This window comes from Mesoplodon bidens (assembly GCF_964165515.1).
Source record: "Mesoplodon bidens genome assembly, chromosome: 11".
In the NCBI taxonomy this organism is placed as follows: Eukaryota; Metazoa; Chordata; class Mammalia; order Artiodactyla; family Ziphiidae; genus Mesoplodon; species Mesoplodon bidens.
This window is the reverse complement of record NC_138167.1, coordinates 69,804,622-69,831,812: the sequence shown is the minus strand read 5'-3', so window position 1 is coordinate 69,831,812 and position 27,191 is coordinate 69,804,622. Positions and strand designations below refer to the sequence as shown.

At 51.7% G+C, this 27,191-nt stretch overlaps 1 protein-coding gene across 1 annotated transcript in view; it reads left to right on the top strand.

The window, feature by feature from the left end:
- The window catches only part of TOM1 (target of myb1 membrane trafficking protein), a 46,584-nt gene that overhangs the window by 1,391 nt on the left and 18,002 nt on the right, over positions 1-27,191 (top strand). Inside the window, exons 2-6 of the mRNA XM_081249067.1 lie at positions 21,931-22,015; positions 25,082-25,160; positions 26,119-26,268; positions 26,558-26,692; positions 26,798-26,947. Of these exons, the coding sequence (XP_081105193.1) occupies positions 21,931-22,015; positions 25,082-25,160; positions 26,119-26,268; positions 26,558-26,692; positions 26,798-26,947 (599 nt within the window). The remainder of the gene's footprint in view (positions 1-21,930; positions 22,016-25,081; positions 25,161-26,118; positions 26,269-26,557; positions 26,693-26,797; positions 26,948-27,191) is intronic.

Genomic DNA, 27,191 nt, shown 5'->3' with positions numbered 1-27,191 from the left:
CACCGCCAAGTGAGGGTCCGGAATTCCTGAAAATGGCTGGACAGTTGGTCTCATAGGCACTCATTTCTGCCCACAAATGCAGAGAGGACCCACAGGCCATGGCCCAAACCGCTAACACCTCTCCAGGGCAGTCTGGGTGTGCCTCCTTACATGAACAAGCCCAGGGCGGTACTGTGAAACTCTCTCCAACTTTTTGATGGTTTTTAGCCTTAAGTTCAAACTGGGAAATTGGATCTTTTAGACAAGATATTCTTTCCATTCTTACTGTCTTGGAAGCCAAACCTCGCTTAAGTCTGTTGACCCAGCTCTGTTGAAATCGCCCCCATGGCCATTTGTGGCTCTTCTGAGGTTTTGTAATGAAATGTCTTCAAGAGGAGGCTGTCAGTAGAGAATTTACACACCAGGAAGCTCCTGGACAAGAGGGGGGAAGCTGCACCTCTCAGGACCACCGCCCTGCCCCACCTACTACACACACACACACACACACACACACACACACACACACACACGCACGCACGCATGCACGCACAGGTGAGTCATTGTTTTGGAGCTGAAAAGAGAAGGCAGCTTGTCTCTCATCTTTATTTCTCTAGCTGCAGATACCACTGCTTTCATCACGTGCCAAGTTTGAGACTTCCTACCCCTCCCCGCCCAAAAAAATTCTGGCCTTCACAGTCAGCCACATGTGCCTGAGCCTCTCTAGAAAAGCTCATCTGGACTCTGAGCTTTAGATGGTCAAAGAAAACAGTTTCTTTTCTTACCCTGAAAGGTTGCCTATCTTGGGCAAGAGATAACTTAGTCCAAAGAGTCACTAACCCTTAATACCTTAGAGCACAGAGCAAGTTTTACTGCAGGAATGATCCTTACCCTGGGGCTCTTGTGACCCAGGGCTCTCATCAGAATCCCTTGGAAGACTTGTTAAAGCATCGAAGGCTGGGCCCCATCCCCAGAGTTTGTGACCCTATAGGTCTGAGGTGGCCACTGGATTGGAAACCACACATTAAAACCCTCTGTTCTAGCCCATCCCCTTCATTTTATACAGGAGACTGAGGCCCAGAGAGGGGAGGTGGAGACTAGGACTCACCCAAGGACCCCAGTGAAGCGATAGGAAAGCTGAGATGAACTGCCCTGAGCCCCTGATATCTGAACCAAAGCTGAAGAAGCTCTAAAAGTAGGATTAAATGAAGAATGTCTGCCATTTGAGTTAATACCCTCAGTATTCCTTTTTTCGATAAAGAGACGGCAACAGCCCTGATCAGCTGTGATTACTATTTTTTGTGTGTGTGTGTGTGTGGTACGCGGGCCTCTCACTGTTGTGGCCTCTCCCGTTGCGGAGCACAGGCTCTGGACGCGCAGGCTCAGCGGCCATGGCTCACGGGCCCAGCCGCTCCGCGGCATGTGGGATCTTCCCGGACCGGGGCACGAACCCGCGTCTCCTGCATCGGCAGGCAGACTCTCAACCACTGCGCCACCAGGGAAGCCCGGCTGTGATTACTATTACTAATGACCTAGTATTAGCTGCTTGCATTTCTGTAAACTGCAGGGGTGAAATAATCTCTTCTCAAGCCTGCCAACTCCATCTCTCTGTTGAGAGTAGAGCCCTGTCCAGTTGGCAGCCCTGAGCACAGTGGGTCCTGACGGTGTTAATCAGGGGTGAGTGTCTCTCAACTCACAAAGTCCCCAGCCACCCACCCACACCCCTTTGTGCTTGCTGCTCCCTCTGCCTGCTCCCGGTGCATCCTTCAAAGCCCCGGGCATGGGCATCGTCACCTCCTCCCTGAGGCTTTCTGTGACGCCTTCGGATCCAGCCGTTGCTTTTGTGCCCTCCCATCGCCCTAGCTCTGCAGGCTCCCTCACTGTCTGCCTTTGGGCTCTGAGCCTCTGCTCTTTCCTGGGGGGATGGGGGTTATACCAGCATCCACCTCTCAGGACGGTTGTGAGAGTGGAGTGAGCTGCTCCGTGGAGAGGGCCTGGCACATTGTCAGTGCTGGGGAGACGTCATCATCATTTTTATTATTTTCACCGTCGTCACACTAATAAAGCGCTGTCCCATTCTGTTAGTAGTTGTGCATGTGTCTCCCCGGCTAGCCTGGACTTCCTGAGGGCAGGTGCTGTACCTTACTGATCCAGACCCTTGGCTCTTAGCATGGTGCCTGGCACATAGTAGGAGGGAAGAAAGGAGAAAAGGAAAGTAACAGTTCGTGAGCAAATGCCAGGTGCCACGCTGGTATCACGACCCTGTTGTCGAACCCAAGTTCGTGTGCCCAATGCACAGTGAGGCTAAACAAACCAAACAGTTTGGAGCAGTGAAAGGTTTATTGCAAGGGCCAAGCAAGGAGAATGGGCTGCTCGTGCTCAAAAGACCCAAACTCCCTGATGGTTTTCAGGGAGGAGTTTTTAAAGGCAAAACTGGTTGCGGGGTGGGAGGGGAGCGCAGGGTTTGTAACTTTCCTCTGATTGGTTGGTGGGGAGGTGACATGATGGTGCTCCAGGAATCTCAGGCATCAGCCTTCTGGTTCCCTCCAGTCTGGGGTCTGCTTGTGCAGGCCCGAAGTCACCATCCTCCCCCTGGGTGGGACCCCCAGGTCCAGCGGAAGAACTCAGAGATTTGTATCAGATTGTTAAGGAAGAACTCAGAGATTTGTATCAGATTGTTAAGTAAATCCCTCGAGGAGGAGCTGGGACTCTGCTTTATCGCTGCACCATTGTTTCTTGACTGCCTTTCCTTTGTTTCTGCCTTCCCTCCCTTCCCTAATTAGTAACTGAATCTGCACTTCGGCACTCGGGGAGATTTAGGAGGCTGAAGCCTTTTTCCCACAAACAAGAAATAGGGGACATGGAAAAGCTTTTGTGCCCAGAAGGACCCCACAGGGTCCCGCTCAGTTTCAAAGCCCCCTTTTCTTTGATATTCATCCATCTTTAGAGGAACAGGTGTGGGACGAGAAAGCGAGTAGTTTTGGATGGAGAGCTTAATCAGGAACTCGGCAGAGGAAGTCGGTTTTAGGGGGACTCAGTTTCAACCCTGCAGGGTTTTGCTATTTTTTCCCATGTCACTAAAGGTAAGTCTGAAGGCAGGTGTCACTTCCCAAGGTTTCACAGCTCAGTAGAGTCTCTGGCTGCAAAGCCCAGGTCCTCTCTCGTACCCTCACCACACTGCCTCTGGCTGATGAACACCTGTTTGGAATATGCAGCATCCCAGCCCTCCAACATCCAGTTATTGTTTGACCCACAGACTAGCTTTTCTGACTGCAACGCACACCTGGACCTGTGCACGTTTCCAGGTCACTCACCTGTCCACTAAAGAAAAATACGCACAACCTAGAAGTTGAGAATTATGTTTTATCTGGAGACCTTACTGAGGATCACAGCCTGCGAGGCAGCCTCTCAGGTAGCTCTGAGGGGCTGTTCCAAAGAGGTGACGGAGGAGCCAAGATATACAGGAGATTTTGCTGGGAAAAAAAAAAAAAAGTAGTCAAACATCAAAAGATTATTTTAATCACAAAAAGCAGACATCTCAAGTTAATGATTTTAGGGCTTCCCTCTGTGTGGGAAGATGGAAGAGTCTGGGCTTATTGAAATCAGTCCTTTGACATGCATCTTCAGTATCTAGTGCCAATATCCTGTTTTTCTCCATCCTGAATTCCACTCAGGTGCACCTTTGGTGAGGGGAGGGTGTGCAGTGGCCAGCGGCTTGATGGCCACAGCTGCCTTTGTTTACTGAAATGGCGGGTGACGTTTTTTGTCCACACACCCTTATCTATCAGGAGAGCTTCCCGTTTCCCCGTGGGCAGCAGCCTGGGGCTGAAAGGATCACAGATAGCTGAGTACTAGCTGGTGTTGACACAGCCCTCTTCTTCCAAGGATTTAAAAACCCTTCCCAGGTGTTCTCTGAGGACAGCCCTTACTGGCTGTGTCTTATAGAGAGACGTCAGAAGGCAACCCAACAACCCCATATTCCACTTCAGGTTGTCAGCTCAGCCCTGGCACTTTGAACTAGAGATGCAGGTGACTCAGGAGAGCAAGCTGCAAGCAGCAGAGATGATAAACACGGGCAGTGCCTGGGGACCAGCCCCTGGTAGCGGGTGGGGAGAGCAAGGTGGACCAGGCAGAGAGCCCAGAGCCTAAGACTGAGTCCTGGGATGGATGGGCGAGGTGAAAGGTCGGGGAGAGCCACCCTTAGTTCCACGAAGGCCAAGCCAGGGGGGCCACCAGAAGGCATCATAGGTAAGAGGCCATAGGCATTAGCAGGAAGAGAACACCTCGGGCCCTCGGGGCTGCCATTTTGGGAGTGATGAGTGGAAACCAAACTGGACACTCAAGCAAGGTTGCCAAGGGGACACCAGGCCGGGCGGCAGGAGACCTGGGTCCAGCTGCAGTTCCACTGCTGACTATGTCACACTCCTTCTCCACCGCCTCCCTTACCTGTAACACAGAGGTGCCACCGTTCTCCCTCTGTTTCCCAGAGAATTGAACAGCTGAGGGGACGATGAGGACAGGGAAGGATTGGTGCTAGAGGAAAGAAGCACACGGATGGGCATTGCGGAGGGGCGATAGACCCGACTGCACAGGCTTAGAGGGCAGAGTGTCCGGCTACCAGAGGAGCTCAGTGCCAGCACCTTTCACAGTGGGCCTGGCTGCCTGGTTTGGGAGTGAGCTCCCCAACCCTGGAGGTATGAAGGCAGAGGTTGGAGGGGAGGGAGGCTGTAAGGAGGATGCTGCATGGCTGGCAGGGTAGACTAGGCCAGGATTTGCAGATAGTAAATATTTTGGATTTTATGGTCCATATGGCCTCTGCTGCAAACTGCTCACCTCTGCCATCAGAGCAGGACAGCAGACAGACAATAAGTCAATGAAAGGGCATGACTGTGTTCTAATCAAACTTTATTTATGGACACTGAAATGTGAGTTTCATGTAATTTTCACGTGCCATGAAATTTTATTCTTCTTTGGATTTTTTTCAACCATTTAAAAATGTAAAGACCATCCTTAGCTTGTGGGCCATGCAAAAGCAGACTGCATTTGGCACGTGGGTTTATAGTTTGCTGACCTCTTAGCCAGAGGCAGAATGGTTAAGTTCTTTGTTCTTCAAACTGGGGTCCCAGAGCACCCCCGTCAGAGATGTTTGAGGATGCTCCAGCCCTGGACCCCCTGAGTCAGAATCTCTACCGCTTCCCACTCTGTGCCGTGGGGAGCCCTTGCATCTTGAAGCTCCAACTCCTTGATCCATAAGTGCTGGCGCCAGGTTAGAACCCAAAATTTCTGTCTTAAGGACAACAGGGACTAATGTCTAGAAAGGGCTTTGTGTCAGCGGCATGGTACATAGTAAGGCATCCAGGATGTGCTCCTGAGTCAGGCCAGGTGGTCTGAGTCCTGGTTTATCCTTCACCTGCTTTGTTACCTGGAGCAAGTTACTTAACCTCTCTGTTCTCCAATTTCCTGACTAAAAAATAAGGATAATAATAGCACGTATCAGTTGGGATTGCTGCATTGCTGTGTTGGGAGATCGTGGTATTGTCACGTTGTGAAGCATTTGGCCCGGTGCCCGCCAGACAGTAATTGTCCGTAATTACTAGCTGTTGTGATTTTTTACCCGGTATTGTCATCATTGCTGGGATGTAGTCTAAGTTGGAGGCAGAGCCCAGGTGCCCACCCAGGGCCCTGGCTCCAGCACAGCCTCTGTCTGGTCTTGGTGTCGCTGGGAATGAGCAGTCGCAAGCTGGGTGGCAGCCACAGCCACAGACAGGTCAGGTTTCAGGCTGTGGGGTGGAGCCGGTTCTCACTTGGGAATTAAAGCCTTTGCCTGACCCTACAGATGGAACTGGTGAATAGGTTTTGTTCCCTCCCTGAGCTCAAAGAAATAAGAGTAAAGTCCTGGAGTTCCGTCCTTCTGGTTTTAGAAAAAAACAAAAACCCTCAGTGTCTTCTAATTAGCCTGGGACCATCGCCCCATGAGAAGCAGGAGGATTCAGGACAAGTTAACTCTTTACCTTCTCACCAAGGAGGCCTCGGTCTAGGCTAGCACTCTCCAGACTCCTGCCCTTCGTCTACCACCTTTAGTTTCATTTTCAGAGTGTTTTCCTTTTGTTCACCCACCTTTTTAAATTTGACCTTATCCTGTGTAATTATATCCTGAAATCATGACTTTGATAAGCTAGTTTGTGTTTTTTCCCTTCTACTCGACATTCAAGTAAATAGGTAACTCTAAAAATGTCTTTACGTTTGCCCATGAGCCCACCTAGCATATTCCCAGGTGGCACGTTTTGACCCCTGGGACGTAAGCAGTCTGAATAGGGTCAGAGCTTAGACCCTGCATCAGAAGATCTGGGTTCAAGTGCCAGCTCCTCCCCTTCCCAGCCAATATCCCGCAGGCAAGTGAGAAAACCTCCGGGGGGGCTTGTTCCCCCACGGAGGTGGGAAACTTGACAATTGATAAAGCACCAAAAATGCCACAGAGAGCCAAGCACCTGTGCAAGACCCATGGGGAGGAACGGGGCTTTGCTCCTGAGGGGGAGGTAGAGAAAGGAAGGAGGGAGCCAGCGAGGCCACACAGGCTGAGACCAGGAGAATTGAAGGACGGACAGAGGTGTCCCCTGTTCCAGTGGAACTTGATGTATTGATGCAGGATAAACCCTTGGGGTGGTTAACTTCATGTATCAACTTGGCCAGGCCATGGTACCCAGATACTTAGCCAAACGTTAATCTAGATGTTTATATGAAGGTATTTTTTAGATGAAATTAACATTTAAGTCAGACTTTGAGAAAAGCAGATTACTCTCCGTAGTGTGTGTGTGCCTCATCCAGTCCGTTGAATAGAAGAAAGACTGGCCTCCCAAGAAGGGGGAATTCTGCCAGCAGACGACCTTTGGACTTAAGCTGAATCTGTCCTCTGGGTCTTCAGCCTGCTGGTCTACCCGGCAGATTTTGAACTTGCCAAGCCTCCACAATAGCACAAGCAAATTCCTTAAATCTCTTGATAGGTACATACATACCTACATACACACATTTGTCAGTAACATCTTTTACATTCGTGAGTTGGGGGAACAAAAAAAGAATGTCATAGACACCTTGACCAGCCCCTTCAAGCCTCTCTACTTTCATGGCCTTGCTCCTTCTTACCTAGATAGTTTTTTAAAAGCCGTCCTTCATCTAACTGAAATTTTCTTCAGTTAGGTACTATAGTTAGTTATATCAGCTTTAAAATTGTGGGTTGCCAAAGTTATGCCTCTGTAAAGTATTTAGAGTTCCTTTTGTGGCCTGTGGTTACAAAATGGCAAGGGAGGGGCAGCCAGGGCTTTGAGGAAGGATGGCTCAGCAACTTAGGAGACTGATGGAACTTTCCATGCTAGGTCTGGAAAGAGCTATTCGTTTGGAAAATAGGCTTCAGGACAGTTTGCTGGCTGGGGAAAAATGAAGGGCTTCTGCATGTATGTGATTTAAAAATCTATTTTATGGGCATGCTTGAAATTTTCAAACAGTGACTTTTAGGCTGATATTTTTGTAGTTGGTAATGTTTGTTTTGGTGTTGGCTGTTGTGCTAGGTGGGATGCAAAGCACGTGAAGTGCATTCTCTCATTTCCCCCTCACATAACGCTGGAAGGTGAGTGCTTTCGTTATCCCTATGTTGCAGGGGAGGAACGAGGGCACAGAGAGGTTAAGGAATTCACTCAGGGACACACAGCTAGTGAGTGCTCCAGTCAGGACTTGTACTGGGATTTGTCTGTGTCCAGATCCCACTCTCCTAACTTCCCCACCTCATTGCTTCCCCTTAGAATTGAAAGGGACCTGGCGGGTCTCCTTTAGAGTGAAAACGTCTGGGTTCAGGGTCCATCTAGGATGAGTTTGTTCCTAATGGTTCTTTCTGTATTTCTCCACCCACCACCCCAACCTTCAGCATATTGGTTTCCTCCTCCTGCTAGCCCCCATGTAACAGAGAGCACAGGTGAAGGCACCCTCTGGTGCTGCCTCTGTTATCAGGAGAGGAAAACCTTCCCCAGGAGCCACTGGGAAGAAAATTCCACTCACATCTCCGTGGCCAGAACACAGGGCCTCTTCTGGCTGCAAGGGAGACTAGAAAAGCTAAAGAATGTGGGCCAGTGGAGAGTGTCTTTCACAGCAACAAGCTCTGCAGGAGTCAGTTCCATGCAGTAGAGTTGATAAACATCCAGTGTAGTCACAGGGTGAATTAACACAAATACCATATCCCACGTGGGTAGGTGAATGGGTTCCCACACTGTTTCCAGGAGGACAGCACAGCTGGGCAGTGTCCCAGGGGGATCAGTGGGAATGGTGAAGGCTCTAGAAGTCACTTCCACAATGGAGTGGTCACAGGAACTGAGGATGGTAACGTGGAGGTCAGATGAAGGAGGGACATGGTGCTTTTTAAAAATATTCACAGGACTGCTGAGCTGAAGAAAGATTAGGATTTCTGCACAGCCGCTACTAAGGGATCAATGAGGGCCAAAGTGGGAGTACTTCATTTAAATTAAGGTGCTCTAAGGGCTTATGGTCGTGGTGAATATGGCCTCATCCTTCATTCAGTCATTCATCAAACACATCCTGCAGGTTTTTCACAGGCCCGGTCATCCTGTGTGGTGTAGAGAATTCAATGACTCACAAGCTGTAAACTCCATCCTTGAGCTCACAGCCTAATGAGAGAGACACAGAAACAAAGAAGTAAACGCTATAGGGTTACTGTAACACTAAGCAGAGCTTGTAGTTGTGGTGTGCGCAGAATGCCGTTGGCCCAGCGTGGAGGGGAAGGCCCTCTGGGGGTCAGGGCAGGCCCCTCAGGGAGCAGCGGGCAGAAGACCCAGACGATGGGAGGAGGAAGCGGGGAGAAGGCCGGTCTGCACGCCGCGGCCTGCCACCAGGCTTCGGGGTACCTCGGCTGTGACAGAGAGACACAGCCGAGCCGGCCCCACGCACTGGGCTTACCTGGCCAGAAGTTGGAAGGTCGGCAGTTCCAGGATTGGTCTGACAGATCCGCGATGTATTGCAACACCCAGGCTCTTTCTTTCTCTGTCCTGAATACGTTGGCTTTGTGTCCGGAGCGTGTCACCTCCTCGGCCCAAGCTCCAGGCGCCGTGCTCCCATGCTGGCTCCCAGAAGAGAGGACAGGAGGAGACCCGAGGGGTGGGGGGTGGACAAGGCTCTCCCCTCCCCGACAAGGCCCCGCCGACACCCTGTACTCCCCAGGGATCCGGACTGGGTAGCTCACCCACTCCTGGACCGGGCTCTGGCAAAGGGGAGAGGGGTTGCTGCTTTGGGTGGGGAAGAGGAAGGAGTGGCTGGGGGGCAGGCTAGGGGTTGTCTGTGCCCGATTCCCTCTGTCTGGCTTTGAGGACTGGTCTGCCAAGCCATTGGCATCATTGCCTTTCTCCTCCGGCTGCCTTGCTCCCTCCTGACCCTCAGCCTCCCTTGGGCTCCTGGATCTTTCCCGGTCTCAGCACGGCCTTTTCTCCCTCCCTCAGGTCCTTCAGACTGACCCTCAAGCCCCTCGTCTCTGCTCTTCTTCCCGCCGTCCCTGAGGTTTCACCACGGATTCATTCATTCAGCACGTGCTCTTCCTCTACCAGGAACGTCCCTCCTCACCTTCCCCAGCCTGGCAGCTTGTGCTCTGTGCTCAGCTCAGTCGGCACCTCCTCACCGGAGCCTTCCCGGTTCCCCTGAGGTGCAGACCCCCTGCTCCTGGCTCCCCCAGCGCCCCAGACTGACCTCAGTCACATCACCTGTCATTTTGCACTGAACACGCCCGTCCAGCTGTTCTCCCTGACCGCTGTAGGGCCTCCCTAAGGGCAGGGATTCTCTTCTCCCTCTTTGCCTCTCTAGCACCTGGCACAGGGCTGGACAAACAGTAGCTGCTCAGAGCGTGTCGTAGGATGGAGAATAGATGGGCGGGAAGAGGGCATCTAGAAGGCAGCTGGGGGGCAGATGGGATAAAGGGGCACTGGGCAAGGGATGGAGGCAGCTGGTGCGGGGTGGCGGTGAGCGGAGGCGAACAAAGGGGTGGGTACTACTTACAGCAGATTCCAAACAGCATATCATTTCATTCATAAATATTTCAGTGTGTCTCTTAAGGGTATGGAATAGGATTCCCATTTAGAAACCAACAAACAAGACATGATCACAATACCATTACACACTTAAAAAAAAATGATACAGATGTGTTTTTTAAAGCCTGAAAACAGTAAAAACTAGAAGGAAATCTCCTCAGAGGTTCACCATGGTTCCTTTGAGTGACGTTAGTAGGTGGCCGTTACACTGGAAAGATGACATTCCATGAATGTGGACTAAAAACAAAATGGCTGTGGGCACCTTGGCAAGGGTGCCAGTCATGGGAGAAGGATCTCGAAAGAGGGCCCCCATGGGAGCTCTGGGTAGAGCTGACGCACCGTGTCACTGCTTGCTTGATCACGGTCAGCTAACTCCCATTCTGTCCCTATCCCCCTGGTGGGTGAGCCCTGCCCTAGACCTGGTCATAGTCAAGGTGGGACTAGGGCTGCTATCGGCCTTGACCTTTAAGACAGTTCCTTACTATTTACAAACCATATTTGATTGAATCTAGAAAGAAAAATCTACCAACTGAGCTCTGACAGGTCATCGTTTGTAAGAAACATCCCAATATCAGAGAGGCTCAAGAGTAGACAAGGGGGGAATTCCCTGGCGGTCCAGTGGTTAGGACTCCACACTTTCACTGCCAGGGCCCTGGTTCGATCCCTGGTCAGGCAACTAAGATCATGCAAGCCATGTGGTGTGGCCAAAAAAAAAGAAGAGTAGACAAGGGAGCTTAGGGTCAGTGAAACATGAGGAATGTTCCCCGGGACGGGGTGGGGACGGGTGCTCAGCACTGAACTGGGGCGGCGAGGGGGTCTGAAGGCTCGGCCACTCCTTGGCAGACGTTGGCCGACCCTCTGCCCTCCTTCTCACCAGAGGGTAGGCCCCGGTGACACAGAGATGTCCCCGGAGCTCAGGGTCCAGCCGAGGCAGGCGGGGGCAGAGCAGAGGGAGAGCACACGGGTCCAGAGGCCCCCGGGCCCGGCTCTGCATCCCTGTACTCCACTGCCAGGTGTGGGCATCAGCTGTGCCCACACGTGGTGGGGGCTGTAGGGCAGTGACAAGAGGTTCGCGCCGCGTCCTGCACAGGCTGACATGCAGCGAAGGCCGGTCATTTGGTCGCTGTTGTCCACGGTGTTACTGCCGCAGTGCGGGATGAGGCCTGGCACGTTTGCCCTGTTGGAGGTGACACTGTGGGGCCGACACTGGGGTAGGGCCTTAAAAGCTGTCCCCATCGGCGCGCCTGAATCTCAGCCCCTCTACTGTCTCAGCGCCTGCTCTTTTCCGTCAGGGCATTTTTGCCGTCTGTAATGTCACTTGTGGCCGCCCACCAGACTGTAGGCTTCCCAAGGGCGGGACCTGGTTGGTTTTGCTCTCTGATGGCTCCCGGGGCCTGCGTGACACATGCTGAGTATGTTCGAGAGGCACATAACCTAGTGGTTAAGGGTACAGATTTGGGAACCAGACCTCTTTGGGTTCAAACCTCTGCTCTGCAACGTACAAGCTGTGTGAACATGGGCAAGCCACTGGCCTCTCTGTGCCCCTCAGTGTACCCATCCTCTGCCTTAGGGGCTGTGGTGACGGCCGGCGGAGCTGCTGTGAAGTGCAGAGCCCCGTGTTTGGTGTGTGGTGACAGCCCAGCGAGTCAGTGTGGTGGGCCGGTGGGGGGTGGGCTCGTCATCACCTGTGAACCAGTGCCGGCCTGAAGGGGAGCCGGGCATCCCAGGCAGAAGCCCCAACGCCTGAAAGAACAAGGCCCTCAAAGGGAGGGAGAACAACACAGTGGATCAGGGCTGAGCTCAGCCCCGGCTGTCCCTCTCAGCCCCTGAAAAGGTCCAGTTTTTGACCCTCAGGCAGTGGGGGGTCATGGATGACATTTAGACAGAGAAAAGCACTGGTTGGATTTATGTTGGAAGAGGAGAGTGTGGAGGTGACGGTCCAGGTCTGGGTGGGAGACAGTGCCTGAGCCAGGGCCGTGGCCGTGATGATGGAGGCATTGAGCAGCTGGAACCCTCAGCTAGAACCCCAGTGAGTGAACACGCAGGGTGGTGGGGAGAAGGCTCTAGGCTGTTGCCCTCAGGCTGACCTGGCAGGAGGTGGTCAGTGTGACTCGCATCCACAGTGCTGATGACGGGTCCCCTGATCGCCGCAGAAATGGCTTCCTGCAAAGCAGGGCTTCCCCCATGGCCGAGAGGGCAGGCTCGCCAGATACCCAGGGTGCCCCCGAGGATGCGTGGGCTGACGCCAGGGCCCCAGAGCTGGAGAGTGTCTGGTGGCCACTCTTTGCTGCTCTTGGTCCAAGTCACAGTCATGGGACTTAGCAGCGACCTGTTGCTGCCCTTTAGCTGACACCATACGTACATTGTCTGACTGAGGAGTCCCAACACCTGTGAGGGAGGCAGTCAGTCTTCTTCCGGTTTCACAGATGAGGAAACTGAGACTCCGAGGCTCGGAACCTTGCCCGTGGTCTCCGAGTTCAGAGGTGGGGCCAGGCTCATCCCACTCCAAAGCTGTGCCACCGCCCAGCCCGGCTGTGCGGGCACCAGCCCCACGTGGAGAGGACAGAGCAGACACAAAGACATCCGGCGGACTCCATCCACCGCCCGCCAGCCCCCGACAACAGCAGGTGGTTTGCAGGGCCCAGCTTCCTCAGGAGCTGGGGACACGGGCAGGGCCTCCGTAGGTTACTGCCAACAGCCCAGAGCTGGGCAAGTCAGCGGGCTGTCTTAGAGCTGGTAACTATTGTCAGTGTTTTTATTCCCCCTTCTTAAAATAGCCAGCTGAGTTACTTTTGTGGTTAAAACCAAAAATAAAACACATATCCCCAGATTCCTGTGGGTTTAAATTTCTGCCCTTAATGGAGCATGCCTGCCCCTTGGACATGTTTATTAAGGAAGTCTTAGACTTCTCCCCAGATCTGAGGGGAGGGGTCTGGGTACACCTCTCTTCTGAAATTGCTCAGATGGCTCTTGTCTCTCTTTTGCCTCTTCCTCCTCTTCCTCTCCACCCGCCCCCCCACCTATTTAGACTGACTGAAGCTCCCCCTTTCCCCCCACTCCCTCCAAAAAACTCCATCCTGTTAATAGCTCTGCCCACGACTGGCACTCAGGACTAAAGAACTTGGCACCTGTGCTCAGGTTAGCATCAGACTCGTGCTCCAGGGGTCCTGATGCATCCACCTTGGTTCCTTGGGATGGCTTGCCTCTTACTCATAAATGTCCCAGCTGCCCCCTGAGCAGCCCACTTGCCGTACCAAAATGATCATAATCCCTTCTGAAACCCCGCCCTCTCTCCTGCAGGAGAAGGGAGGTGCCCATCGTTTTCAGCGGTCACTGGGAGAGGTCATAGGGGATCCAATGGAGGAACCACTGAGAGGGCTGCTAGTGGGGGAGGGGGCAGATGGCCTGAGTGGTCCAGGCGGAGCCTTCTGGAAAAGCAGAGCTCCCTGACTCCTGATGGGAGGCGGGGGCAGTGGCATCAACAGCCATCCTCCCTTTCCACCATGTGTGACCTCTCCAGGCCTCAGGTTCCTCATTAGTTGGACAAGGACAATAGTGTACACCCTGTAGGTGTGAGGGTTGAATCACCTTCTTTACATTAACAGCTAACAAATGCTTGGTGTTACCTAGCATCTACCTTGGGAAGTTAAAATATTCCCGTTGTGGAAGGGCCCAGCTGGGGGCAAGGGAGCCTTTGAAGGGGCATGGGAGGGACACAGTCACTTTCAAGCTCCAGAAGGTTCACTCTGGGTCAGCATGGAGGATGCATGGGGGCAAGGAGGCAGGAGGAGCCGAGGCCGTGGCTGACGAGGGCAGGGCGGTGGCCCAGCTGGGGCAGTGGCCGAGGGAAGGGCGGGAAGGGAAGGCTGGGATGGAGAGAGCCTCAGGGGGTGGAACTGGCAGGACTCAGGGGCCCGTTAGAGGCGGTCGGGAGTCAGGTTGGCGAATCCCCCGGGCCAGGAGGTCACTGAGACGTGGCTTCCGAAGGAAGAGCAGTTCTGCATGGTTGATCAGCCACCATCCCCCAGACCCTCCAAAGTAGGGCCCAGCCCCCCGCTCTGGAGGCACTTGTCCAGCTCTCTTTGGTTCTTCTTATGTGGTTCAGTATGTGTGTGAGTCCCAGGGGTGGGAGTGTGGCCCAAAGAAGCCACGCCCAGGACATAGTTGTGGGATGAGCCAGTCCATCTTTCACCCATTTAAAGGGCACCCTTTCTCATCCCCTGTCGCAGCCCTAACCCAGGAGCAAAGCAACCCACCCTGCTGCTGGGTCCATACCTGGATGCCTCAGCTGCCTGGCATGTGTCCTGGGCCACCCTGCCATCCATCCAGCCCGCAGGACCCAAGGGGGACCCAGGGTGGAACTGAAGTCAGGCCAATTTCAAAACCAAGATCATGGAAGCCACCGTTCTAGGGAGCTTACTGTGCCAGCCCAGCCCAGGCTCTGCCCACAGGATGGGGCTGCCTGCCCAGCTGGAAGAGGGCCCTGCCCAGTCACACAGAGTCTGCCCCCTATCCTGACGGGCCTGGCTCGGAGTGCGGCTTCTCTGGGCACCACAGGGCAGGGACCGTGTCCAACTGTCCACACTGCATCCCCAGTGCCTAGAGCAGGCCTGCCACATCAGTAGCTGTGCGGCGGACGCGTGAGGGGTCTCACCCGAGAGCAGGGTGGTGAGAGAGCCTCCCTCGCACCATCGCGTGGAATAGAGCTCCGTGTGCCTGGCCCATTGGGGCTCCTGAGAGACAGCCCACAGAGCTATGCCCGCGGGTGCACTGAGGCCGCGGGTGTGAGGGCTCTGAGCCTGGAGCCAGGCTCTGAAGCCAAAGACACAGCCGTGATGGGGGAACTTGGCTACTGCCCTAAACGCTGATCCAGCCGATGGTTAAAAACTCGTGCGTGGGCCTGACAGACCCACAGGAGTAACGTGCGGGGCAGGATCTTGCCTGAGACAAGCAGAGCATGGAGTTGTCTCTGCACACTCTGCTGGAACTTGGTCTTTTTCTTTTTTTTTTTTTTTTAACATCTTTATTGGAGTATACTTGCTTTACAGTGTTGTGTTAGTTTCTGCTGTATAACAAAGTGAATCAGCTATATGCATACGTATATCCCCATATCCCCTCCCTCTTGCGTCTCCCTCCCGCCCTCCCTATCCCACCCCTCTAGGTGGTCTACAAAGCACCGAGCTGATCTCCCTGTGCTCTGCGGCTGCTTCCCACAAACCATTTATTTTACATTTGGTAGTGGATATATGTCCACGCCACTCTCTCACTTCATCCCAGCTTACCCTTCCCCCCTCCCCGTGTCCTCAAGTCCATTCTCTACGTCTGTGTCTTTAGTCCTGTCCTGCCCCTAGGTTCATCAGAACCAATTTTTTTTTTTTAGATTCCATATATATGTGTTAGCATATGGTATTTGTTTTTCTCTTTCTGACTTACTTTACTCTGTATGACAGACTCTAGGTCCATCCACCTCACTACAAGATTTCAATTACCTTTCTTTTTATGGCTGAGTAATATTCCATTGTATATATGTGCCACATCTTCTCTATCCATTCATCTGTCGATGGGCACTTAGGATGCTTCCATGTCCTGGCTATTGTAAACAATGCTGCAGTGAACACTGTGGTACATGACTCTTTTTGAATTATGGTTTTCTCAGGGTATATGCCCAGTAGTGGGATTGTTTGGTCATATGGTAGTTCTATTTTTAGTTTTTTAAGGAACCTCCATACTGTTCTCCATAGTGGCTGTATCAATTTACATTCCCACCGACAGTGCAAGAGGGTTCCCTTTTCTCCGCACCCTCGCCAGCATTTATTGTTTGTAGATATTTTGATGATGACCATTCTGATTGGTGTGAGATGATACCTCATTGTAGTTTTGATTTGCATTTCTCTAATGATTAGTGATGTTGAGCATTCTTTCATGTGTATGTGGGCAATCTGTATATCTTCTGTGGAGAAATGTCTATTTAGGTCTTCTGCGCATTTTGGGGTTGGATTATTTGTTTTTTTGATATTGAGCTGCATGAGCTGCTTGTATATTTTGGAGGTTAATCCTTTGTCAGTTGCTTCGTTTGCAAATATTTTCTCCCATTCTGAGGGTTGTCTTTTCGTCTTGTTTATGGTTTCCATTGCTGTGCAAAAGCTTTTAAGTTTCATTAGGTCCCATTTGTTTATTTTTGTTTTTATTTCCATTCCTCTAGGTGGTGGGTCAAAAAGGATCTTGCTGTGATTTATGTCATAGAGTGTTTTTCCTATGTTTTCCTCTAAGAGTTTTATAGTGTCTGGCCTTCCATTTAGGGCTTTAATCCATTTTGAGTTTATTTTTGTGTATGGTGTTAGGAAGTGTTCTAATTTCATTCTTTTACTTGTAGCTGTCCAGTTTTCCCAGCACCACTTATTGAAGAGGCTGTCTCTTCTCCATTGTATATTCTTGCCTCCTTCATCAAAGATAAGGTGACCATATGTGCGTGGGTTTATCTCTGGGCTTTCTATCCTCTTCCATTGATCTTTCTGTTTTTGTGCCAGTACCATACTGTCTTGAGTACTGATTACTGCTTTGTATTATAGTCTTAAGTCCGGAGCCTGTTTCCTACAGCTCCATTTTTCTTTCTCAAGATTGTTTTGGCTATTCGGGGTCTTTTGTGTTTCCATACAAATTGTGCAATTTTTTATTCTAGTTCTGTGAAAAATGCCATTGGTAGTTTGATAGGGATTGCATTGAATCTGTAGATTGCTTTGGGTAGTAGAGTCATTTTCACAGTGTTGATTCTTCCAATCCAAGAACATAGTATATCTCTCCATCTGTTTGTATCATCTTTAGTTTCTTTCATCAGTGTCTTATAGTTTTCTGCATACAGGTCCTTTGTCTCCTTAGGTAGGTTTATTCCTAGGTAGTTTATTCTTTTTGTTGCAATGGTAAATGGGAGTGTTTCCTTAATTTCTCTTTCAGATTTTTCATCATTAGTGTATAGGAATGCAAGAGATTTCTATGCATTAATTTTGTATCCTGCTACTCTACCGAATTCGTTGATTAGCTCTAGTAGTTTTCTGGTAGCATCTTTAGGATTCTCTATGTATAGTATTATGTCATCTGCAAACAGTGACCGTTTTACTTCTTCTTTTCCGATTTGGATACCTTTTATTTCTTTTTCTTCTCTGACTGCCGTGGCTAAAACTTCCAAAACTATGTTGAATAATAGTGGTGAGAGTGGGCAACCTTGTCTTGTTCCTGACCTTAGAGGAAATACTTTCAGTTTTTCACCATTGAGAACGATATTTATTGGCTGTGGATTTGTCATATATGGCCTTTATTATGTTGAGATAGGCTCCTTCTATGCCTACTTTCTGGAGAGTTTTTATCATAAATGGGTGTTGAATTTTGTCAAAAGCTTTTTCTGCATCTACTGAGATTATTGTATGGTTTTTCTCCTTCAATTTGTTAATATGGTTTATCACATTGATTGATTTGCATATATTGAAGAATCCTTGCATTCCTGGGATAAACCCCACTTGATCATGGTGTACGATCCTTTTAATGTGCTGTTGGATTCTGTTTGCTAGTATTTTGTTGAGGATTTTTGCATCTATGTTCATCAGAGATATTGGCCTGTAGTTTTCTTTCTTTGTGACACCCTTGTCTGGTTTTGGTATCAGGGTGATGGTGGCCTCATAGAATGAGTTTGGGAGTGTTCCTTCTCTGCTATATTTTGGAAGAGTTTGAGAAGGATAGGTGTTAGGTATTCTCTAAATGTTTGATAAAATTCGCCTGTGAAGCCATCTGGTCCTGGGCTTTTGTTTGTTGGAAGATTTTTAATCACAGTTGCAATTTCAGTGCTTGTGATTGGTCTATTTATATTTTCTATTTCTTCCTGGTTCAGTCTCGGAAGGTTGTGCTTTTCTAAGAATTTGTCCATTTCTTCCAGGTTGTCCATTTTATTGGCATATAGTTGCTTGTAGTAATCTCTCATGATCCTTTGTATTTCTGCAGTGTCAGTTGTTACTCCTCCTTTTTCATTTCTAATTCTGTTGATGTGAGTCTTCTCCCTTTTTTTCTTGATGAGTTTGGCCAATGGTTGATCAATTTTGTTTATTTTCTCAAAGAACGGCTTTTAGTTTTATTGATCTTTGCTATTGTTTCCTTCATTTCTTTTTCATTTATTTCTGCTCTGATCTTTATGATTTCTTTCCTTCTGCTAACTTTGGGGGTTTTTTGTTCTTCTTTCTCTAATTGCTCTAGGTGTAAGGTTAGGTTGTTTATTTGAGTTGTTTCTTGTTTCTTGAGGTAGAATTGCAGTGCTATAAATGTCCCTCTTAGAACTGATTTTGCTGCATCCCATAGGTTTTGGGTCGTCATGTTTTCATTGCCATCTGTTTCTAGGTATTTTTTTATTTCCTCTTTGATTTCTTCAGCGATCTATTGGTTATTTAGTAGCATATTGTTTAGCCTCCATGTGTTTGTATTTTTTACAATTTTTTTTCCTGTAATTGATATCTAGTCTCATAGCGTTGTGGTCAGAAAAGGTACTTGATATGATTTCAATTTTTTAAATTTACCAAGGCTTGATTTGTGACCCAAGGTATGATCTATCCTGGAGAATGTTCCATGAGCACTTGAGAAGAAAGTGTATTTTTTGCATGGAAAGTCCTATAAATATCAGTTAAGTCCGTCTTGTTTAATGTATCATTTAAAGCTTGTATTTCCTTATTTATTTTCATTTTGTATGATCTGTCCATTGGTGAAAGTGGGGTGTTAAAGTCCCCTACTATGAGTGTGTTACTATCAGCTTCCCCTTTTATGGCTGTTAGCATTTACCCTATGTATTGAGGTGCTCCTATGTTGGGTGCATAAATATTTACAATTGTTATATCTTTTTCTTGGATTGATCCCTTGATCATTATGTAGTGTCCTTCTTTGTCTCTTGTAATAGTCTTTATTTTAAAGTCTATTTTGTCTGATATGAGAATTGCTACTCCAGCTTTCTTTTGATTTCCATTTGCATGGAATATCTTTTTCCATCCCCTCACTTTCAGTCTGTAGGTGTCCCCAGGTCTGAAGTGGGTCTCTTGTAGACAGCATACGTATGGGTCTTGTTTTTGTATCCGTTCAGCCAGTCTGTGTGTTTTGGTTGGAGCATTTAATCCATTTACATTTAAGGTAATTATCGATATGTATGTTCCTGTTACCATTTTCTTAATTGTTTGGGGTTTGTTTTTGTAGGTCTTTTCCTTCTCTTGTGTTTCCTGCCTAGAGAAGTTCCTTTAGCATTTGTTGTAGAGCTGGTTTGGTGGTGCTGAATTCTCTTAGCTTTTGCTTGTCTGTAAAGGTTTTAATTTCTCCGTCGAATCTGAATGAGATCCTTGCTGGGTAGAGTAATCTTGGTTGTAAGTTTTCCCTTTCATTGCTTTAAGTATGTCCTGCCATTCCCTTCTGGCTTGCAGAGTTTCTGCTGAAAGATCAGCTGTTAACCTTATGGGGATTCCCTTGTATGTTATTTGTTGTTTTTCCCTTGATGCTTTTAATATTTTTTTGTTTGTATTTAATTTTTGATAGTTTGATTAATATGTGTCTCAGCGTGTTTCTCTTTGGGTTTATCCTGTGTGGTACTCTCTGTGCTTCCTGGACTTGATTGACTATTTCCTTTCCCATGTTAGGGAAGTTTTTGACTATAATCTCTTCAAATATTTTCTCAGGCCCTTTCTTTTTCTCTTCTTCTTCTGGGACCCCTATAATTCAAATGTTGGTGCATTTAATGTTTGTCCCAGAGGTCTCTGAGACTGTCCTCAATTCTTTTCATTTTTTTTTCTTTATTCTGCTCCCTGGCAGTTATTTCCACCATTTTACCTTCCAGCTCACTTATCCGTTCTTCTGTCTCAGTTATTGATTCCTTCTAGAGTATTTTTAATTTCAGTAATTGTGTCGTTCATCACTGTTTGTTTGCTCTTTAGTTCTTCTAGATCCTTGTTAAACGTTTCTTGTATTTTCTCCATTCTGTTTCCGAGATTTTGGATCCTCTTATTACTGTCATTATTGTGAATTCTTTTTCAGGTAGGTTGCATATTTCATCTTCATTTATTTGGTCTTGTAGGTTTTTACCTTGCTCCTTCATCTGTAAAAAATTTTTTGTCATTTCTTTTTTTTTGTTTTTGATGGGTGGTGCTGTATTCCTGTCTTACTGCTTGTTTGGCCTGAGATGTCCAGCACTGGAGTTTGCAGGCAGTTATATATCTTGGTGCTGAGATGAGGGCCTCTGGGAGGCCTCACTCCAATTGATGTTCCCTGGGGTCTGAGGTTCTCTGTTAGTCCAGCAGTTTGGACTCGGAGCTCCCACCACAGGAGCTCGGGCCCAGCCTCCGGCCTGGGAACCAAGATCCCGCAAGCCAGTCGCTGGGGGTTCCTCCCGTCCTCTTCGGTGTCCGTGGTCCCCCACCAGTGCCTGGTAAGTGCCCTAGTTGTGAGGAGACACGGATTCTGTGTCCTCCTAGTACGCCATCTTGTGTCCAATTGGAACTCGTTTTAAAGTCAGGTCTGCATGAGGATGGAATCTAGAAGATGGAGAGGGCAGGGAAAGTGGGTGATGTGAACGCAAGGACAGCACTTCAGTTTTTATTTTTTGTTTTTGTTTTTTGGCTGCGTTGGGTCCTTGTTGCGGTGCACGGGCTTCTCATTGCGGTGGCTTCTCTTGTTGCAGAGCAACAAGGCGCCCGGGCTTCAGGGGTTGTGGCTTGCGAGCTGTGGAGTGCAGGCTCAATAGTTGTGGCGCACATGCTTAGTTGCTCTGCGGCATGTGGGATCTTCCCGGACCAGGGCTCAAACCCGTGTCCCCTGAATTGGCAGACAGGTTCTTAACCACTGCGCCACCAGGGAAGCCCCAGCACTTCGATTTTAAAGAACGTTTTTGAGCGTCCTATAGTATGTTCTGTTCCTGTGTTCACTGTTCACCCACCTGCTCTCACACTAGAGCACGCGAAAGGCAGCCGGGTCCCAGCACTGAGCAGATCTTACAGCAAAGGGCCACCGACTGTGGCCTCGACAGGCCTGGACAATCTCGTAGTGACTCCTGGCCTGGAGACCTCACCCCAAGAACCAGATAGACAGGATGGTTGCACAGCATTGTGAATGTACTAAATGCCACTGAACTGTTCACTTTAAAATGGTTAATTTTATGTTGTGTGACTTTCACCTCAATTGAAAAAAAATAAAAAAGACCCGTCACCCACTGAGTACCTGTTTTGCACCAAGTACCATGCATATGCCTGGTTTGCATCATCAGACACCCCGGGGCGCTTCTACCCATCTACAGACAAGTTAGCTTGTAGAGGAAGACCACGGCCAGGCCTTCTATTGGTAACAGAGTCGGGATTTAAAACCCTTTGTCCTTGGCTTTGGAGGTAAAGAATATCTCTGGGAGATTTGAGAGGAAACTAGGGGCCTCCAGGAAGAGGGAGCTGGGGGCAGGGGAGGCTGGTAGATTTACTCTCCATTCGATGCCTCTTTGGCGCTTTTTACGTTTTGAACCTTGTGAATGGTTTCCAAGTCAAAAGATAATAAAAGGGTCAATAGGGAACATTTATTTACAAATCTAAAACAAAACCCTGTCTCTATATTGTCATGTCAAAAACAAGCGCTCTGAGGCCAGGCCCCCTGAATCCCTGTCCCGCTCACCCATCTGGTAGACTCAGCCATGGCTTCCTCCCCAGCCTCGCGTGGCTACTATAACAATTAAGTGACGAAATGGGGCAATGAAGGTGACACCGTTTATATGGTGCCTGGCCCATCTCGGGTGCCCAGAAAGCATCCATTGTCCTCCCCACTCCCGCTGAGTATGTCCATCTGGGAACCCCACACACCTGTGTGACCTGTGGTTTCTTGTCCTCAGAGAAAGCTACAGATGGCTCCCTGCAGAGCGAGAACTGGGCACTCAACATGGAGATCTGCGACATCATCAATGAGACCGAGGAAGGGTGAGGACCCCCGGGAAGAGGCGGGACACCAGCGGGGTGGCCACAACAACGCGTCTTAAACGTTTCAGAACCACGATCTAGTCTGACTTTCTCATCAAATGGATGAGAAGCCCAGAGATATCGGGTGTGCGGCCCACCCAGCAGCAGCAGTGCAGTCGACTGGCCCTTCCTAGGACGTCACCTGGACGGCATCTTCCTAGGACAAGGCCAGCTGGCGGCTCTTAGAATTAGGAGGAAGCCCTAAGCCCCATCTGCATGCCGTGGGCTACACTGTGCAGCAGGGACTCCTAGCTTCCCCAGTGAGCAAGAACAGACTCGTTTCCTTAAGATCTGAGATCAGCAGGGAGGGTTGCGGGCACAGGGAGGGGAGTAAATGTGCAGTGGAACCGAGAGGCTGGTCAAAGTTAGCCTTGGCCGAGCATTTCTGGTGCTCCAGTCCCGGCATCCTGCTTGGGGTCAGGCAGCCCACCCAGAGACGTGGTGTGGGACAAGCACCGTGGTCCTGGCTCCTGGGCTCTGACCGGCATCACTGACCAGTGGTGTGACCTTGGGCAAATCACTTTACCTCTCTGGGTCTTTGTCTCAGAGACAGAGCTCTTCGATCCTTCCAGCAATCTGCCCAAGGCCCTGAGGGGAGCAGAGAGGGGATGGATGCAGGGTCACTGTCCCTCTCAGGAGAAACCAGGGAAGGGTTGCGAGGAGTGTGATGACCACAGCCAGCAGGAAGCGCCAGATGAAGCCTCTGTTCCAGAAAAACAGGCTCAGCCGTTGGAGCAGCTCTCAGTTCTCACCCCATTTTTCACTGGGATGGTCCATTTGCCCTACGAGGGTTCCTCTCACCACGTGGCGCTTTGTGTGTGGAGGGAGCACCCAGCTCAGAGCCTGAGGAGGCTGTGGGAGTCTGCAGCACATGGTCAAGGCCAATTAGGACTGCACGGGGGCTACCAGAACCTTCCAGCTCCCCAGCCGTGTGCCATGGGCTTGCCGAGGCGCTGGGAGGGGACACGCCCTCCTGCATCTGGACTCATAAGTGTCAGGGGTGAGAGTGATGGGCAGGCGGCAGGGCCACCAAGAGAGAAGACTGAGGCAGAAAACCTCACGGAGCCTCTTCTTGAATGTCGGGGCTGAAAGTCACTGCTTTGTCCTTGGAGAAGCAAGTCCCCATCTCCCTTGTAAATGTCGGCAGAACTGGGGTCAGACTTGTTCAGGTGCTATTGATTTGAGCACCTCCTGGGTTCCAGGCTCTGCATGAGGCTCAGGGGACCCAGCAGTGAGCAAGGCAGACGTGACCCTTGACCTCACGGAGCTTGTCATCTAAGCTTTAGTCTCTTGTCCACTCCCGCCTTGGGTTGTGTGTGGCCTCTGTGCCACCCGCTTTGTGCTGTGCTCCTGGCAGAGTACTAGACACACGGTAGGCCCACAGTAGTGGCACACAGGCCAGAACTTCTGGGTCACTCTGTAAGGAGTGGAAACAAGTCCCTTTAGAGAGCTGACGTGGCCACAGGGGAGTGGCCAAGCCAGGAATAGAAGCCACCTTCCCCTGAGATGGAGCCCGGAGGGCGAGGGGCTGCCCCAGGGCATTGGGTTGAAAAGCACCCTCACACTTCAGGGGCCAGGTCCCACCCCGTCAGGGGCCGTGGCCCTTCACCCCTCGTGTCATCTCCGTCACAGCCACCCCCACGCAGGTCCCTTCCAGAAAGCCTTGCCTCCCGCCTTCACTTCTGTGGGGGGGCCCATGTCATGTCAGGGTTCCCGACTCTGTCGACTTGCCCTTGATGGATTTGGCACTGACAGTCTGACAGATGCCCAGCAGACAGTAGGACAGGCCCTCCCCGGCCTAAGAAGTGTTGCTTGAGCTCCTGTAGCATGCTGGGCTCTGGGGAGGCAAAGTGTCAGAGGAGGAAGCCACTCCTGGCCTCTAGGGAGCGTCCTCTCTAGCCGAGCAGTCCCGGGGTCCGTGCACCCAGGAGATGGAGGACTGGGAAGGCGCCATGGGCGAAGCAGATTTTAGTTGGGCTTCTACCCAGTAGATGCGGAAGTTGGCGGGGCCACGAAGACTCCTAGGCCAGGACAGTCCAGGCAACGTGGGTTTCCCCTGTACAGGGCTGAGCGGCAAGGGTGCAGGCGGCAGGCCTGGGGGCGTCAGTGGAGTTACCGATGGGGCGGGGAGAGCAGGCCGCCGCCGGCTCCCCTTCCCCGCCGTGACCGCGCGGCCTCCCCAGCCCCTTCCTCCACGTCCCCGCAACGCTCAGCGGCCTCCTTACATCTCCTCCCCGCCCGCCCACCCGCCCGGGCCCTGGTCCAGGCTCCTGCCTCCACAAACCGCATGCCCTTCTCCCCGCAGCTGGCTGCATCCCATCCTTCACTCTCAGCTGTGGCGCCACCTCCTGGGAGAAGACTTCCCTGACTTCAGGCACCCACCCACCCACCCACACTCACACACTCACACTCGCTCTTACCTCGGGACCTGCTTGCTTCCCTCCCTTAGGTGGGTCTCCCTGGAACATGTGATCCTTGAAGCAGGGCCGAGGGGTCTTATTCACCAGTGCGTCCCAGCACCCAGCCCGGTGTGGGCACATCTGGTGCCTGATAAGGCCTGGGTGGAAACAGGGGTGGGTAGAGGAGCTGGCCAGGACGGGGCCCAAGACCTCTGTGCCTGCAGCTTATGGTGCTTAACCTTCACGACTGCACATAAAGCCCCAGGGGCACGGTGGGCATGCAGCTTCCCTGAGAGCTTGCTTCAGGGGGTCTAGGGTCGGGTCTGGGGTTCCGCATGTTTAACAAGCACTCACACCTCCCCACTAAGGGATTCTAGTGCAGGGTGTCCAGAGCCTGCACACTGAGAATCCCTGCCAAGCAGTCGTCATCTACTGAGGATTTTGGTGGGACAGGAAGATTCTGATGTGATTAGAACCTGGGCACACAAAACAGGGCGGGGCCGAGGGAGACGGGTACATAAGAGCCGTTCCGTCTTCCAGTGCCTCCTGATGTTAGGCGCGCAGCCTCCGCTGTTGGATAAGGAGGTTCCGTGCCTCAGCCCATCCTTCCTCTTGTCCTTCTGCCCAGCCCCAAAGATGCCTTCCGAGCAGTGAAGAAGAGAATCGTGGGGAATAAGAACTTCCACGAGGTGATGTTGGCTCTCACGGTGAGTGCCCCGTCCCTCCATCCACGGCGGGACCACAGTGCCCTGGGGGCCCAGCAGGACTCCCAGCCACCCTGGGGCTCCTCTTTCAAGGGCTGTGGGCAAAGCACTGTTCTGTCTACACGGCTGGCCAACGAGGAGTGGCAAGAGAGGCTATTTGGAAAAGTTCTCTCTAACCTACCGGTGCAGGGAGCAGACACACTGAGGCCCACATCCCTCAAGGGCCCGTCGTGGGACGCGTGGGCAGAGGACCTGCCGGTGACACAGAAGCTCGTGCACCCAGGCCTCTGGGGGGCGGTACCCAAGTTGGGTTCCAGTTGACACTTGGCCTAATTGGCCCTGAAAAATGAACATAAAGCAGATGCCAGAGGCTGAGGACAGTCCTTGCTCACAGCAGGGCGGGGCAGGCAGGAGTGGGCAGCCTGGCAGGGTGGGCTTGGCTGGGGAGTGGGGACGGGAGCACTCTGTCTCCGCCTCCCCCATGGCAGCACTTACATCTGGATCCGTCTGCTCAACTGAAGATCAGAGGCAGCTCCTGCCCGGGAATAGAGAGACAGGGGCAGGGACAGGAGTGGGGAGGGAAGTTGGGCGCCTTTGTCCCAGGCCGCGAAGTCACCATTTGATTGAAAGTTCTCTGGTTTACACCTGGAGAGCCACCTCCCCTCAAGACTGTGCTCAGCTCAGAGACGGCCTCGGGACAGGGTTCTGTGGGCACCAGAGCCACTCAGCCAGGGGCCTCCAGCCAGCACTTGGCCCTCTGCCCGCCCAAGTCCCACTCCCCACCCCAGCCAACCAGCTGCCAAATCTGGTGTCATTCCCACTCCTCCATGTCTGGGTCTCACTTCAGGGAGCTGCATCCTCTGCTGGGCCTCCCCACTGGGACATGGGTGGGGTGTGAGGGCGGGGACCCGGGCGCTCCCGCTCCTCTGCTGGGTGCTCACGGGCACCGCACGGCCTCCAGGTCTTGGAAACCTGCGTCAAGAACTGTGGGCACCGCTTCCACGTGCTGGTGGCCAGCCAGGACTTCGTGGAGGGCGTGCTGGTGAGGACCATCCTGCCCAAGAACAACCCGCCCACCATCGTGCACGACAAGGTGCTCACCCTCATCCAGGTGAGCACAGGCGGCCGCGGGCGGGCCGGGAGGAAGGTGCCCCGCCAGTGCTACTCTCTCGTCTGTTCTCTTGGGTCCGTCTTGCTCCTCTGCTGACGGGACCTCTGAGCCGGGGGTCGGGGTAGCCTTGTTGGCTGAGGGCCTTGCTGTGGAGCGGGCTGTCCAGGTGATGCCGCCAAAGGACCAGCGAGTCCAGGAGGGAATTTCTGCTCCCTGGGGGCCGGCAGGCAGGCTCGCAGGGGAGCCGGTGAGCAGTGGTTACCGGCCGTGTCCCCTTGTCCCCTCTCAGTCCTGGGCTGACGCGTTCCGCAGCTCGCCCGACTTGACAGGTGTGGTCGCTGTCTACGAGGACCTGCGGAGGAAGGGCCTGGAGTTCCCCATGACCGACCTGGACATGCTGTCCCCCATCCACACGCCCCAGAGGGTGAGGAGTGGCGGGCGGGGATGGTGGGAGTCACCCCCAGAGGGGGTGCTGCTTCCCGGTGGCCCCGACCTGCCGGCCTCACTGATTCAGCTTGTTGCCTTCTAGACCGTGTTCAACTCAGAGACACCGTCAGGACAGAATTCTTCTGTGGGCACTGATGCCAGTCATCAAGGAGACTCCGGTCAGCACACCACCCCGCTGCCCACCTTGGCCCTACTCCCCAGCGACACACCCATAACGCCAACCGCTGAGCAGGTAAACAAGCCTGGGCCATAGCCACACAGGTCAGGACGTGGGCCTCCCCCTCCCCACAAGTCAGGGCGGGCCCCTGTCAGTGTGAAAATTACTCTGCCCAGTCCTCAGGGCAGCCCCACAGGGCATGTGTCATCCTTCCTGTTGGGAGATGAGACTCAGATCAGTTCACTTGCCCAGAGCCACACAGTTCAGCAGAGACAGAGCTGGGATTCAAGCGCAAATCTGACTCTAGGCAGGCTCTGTC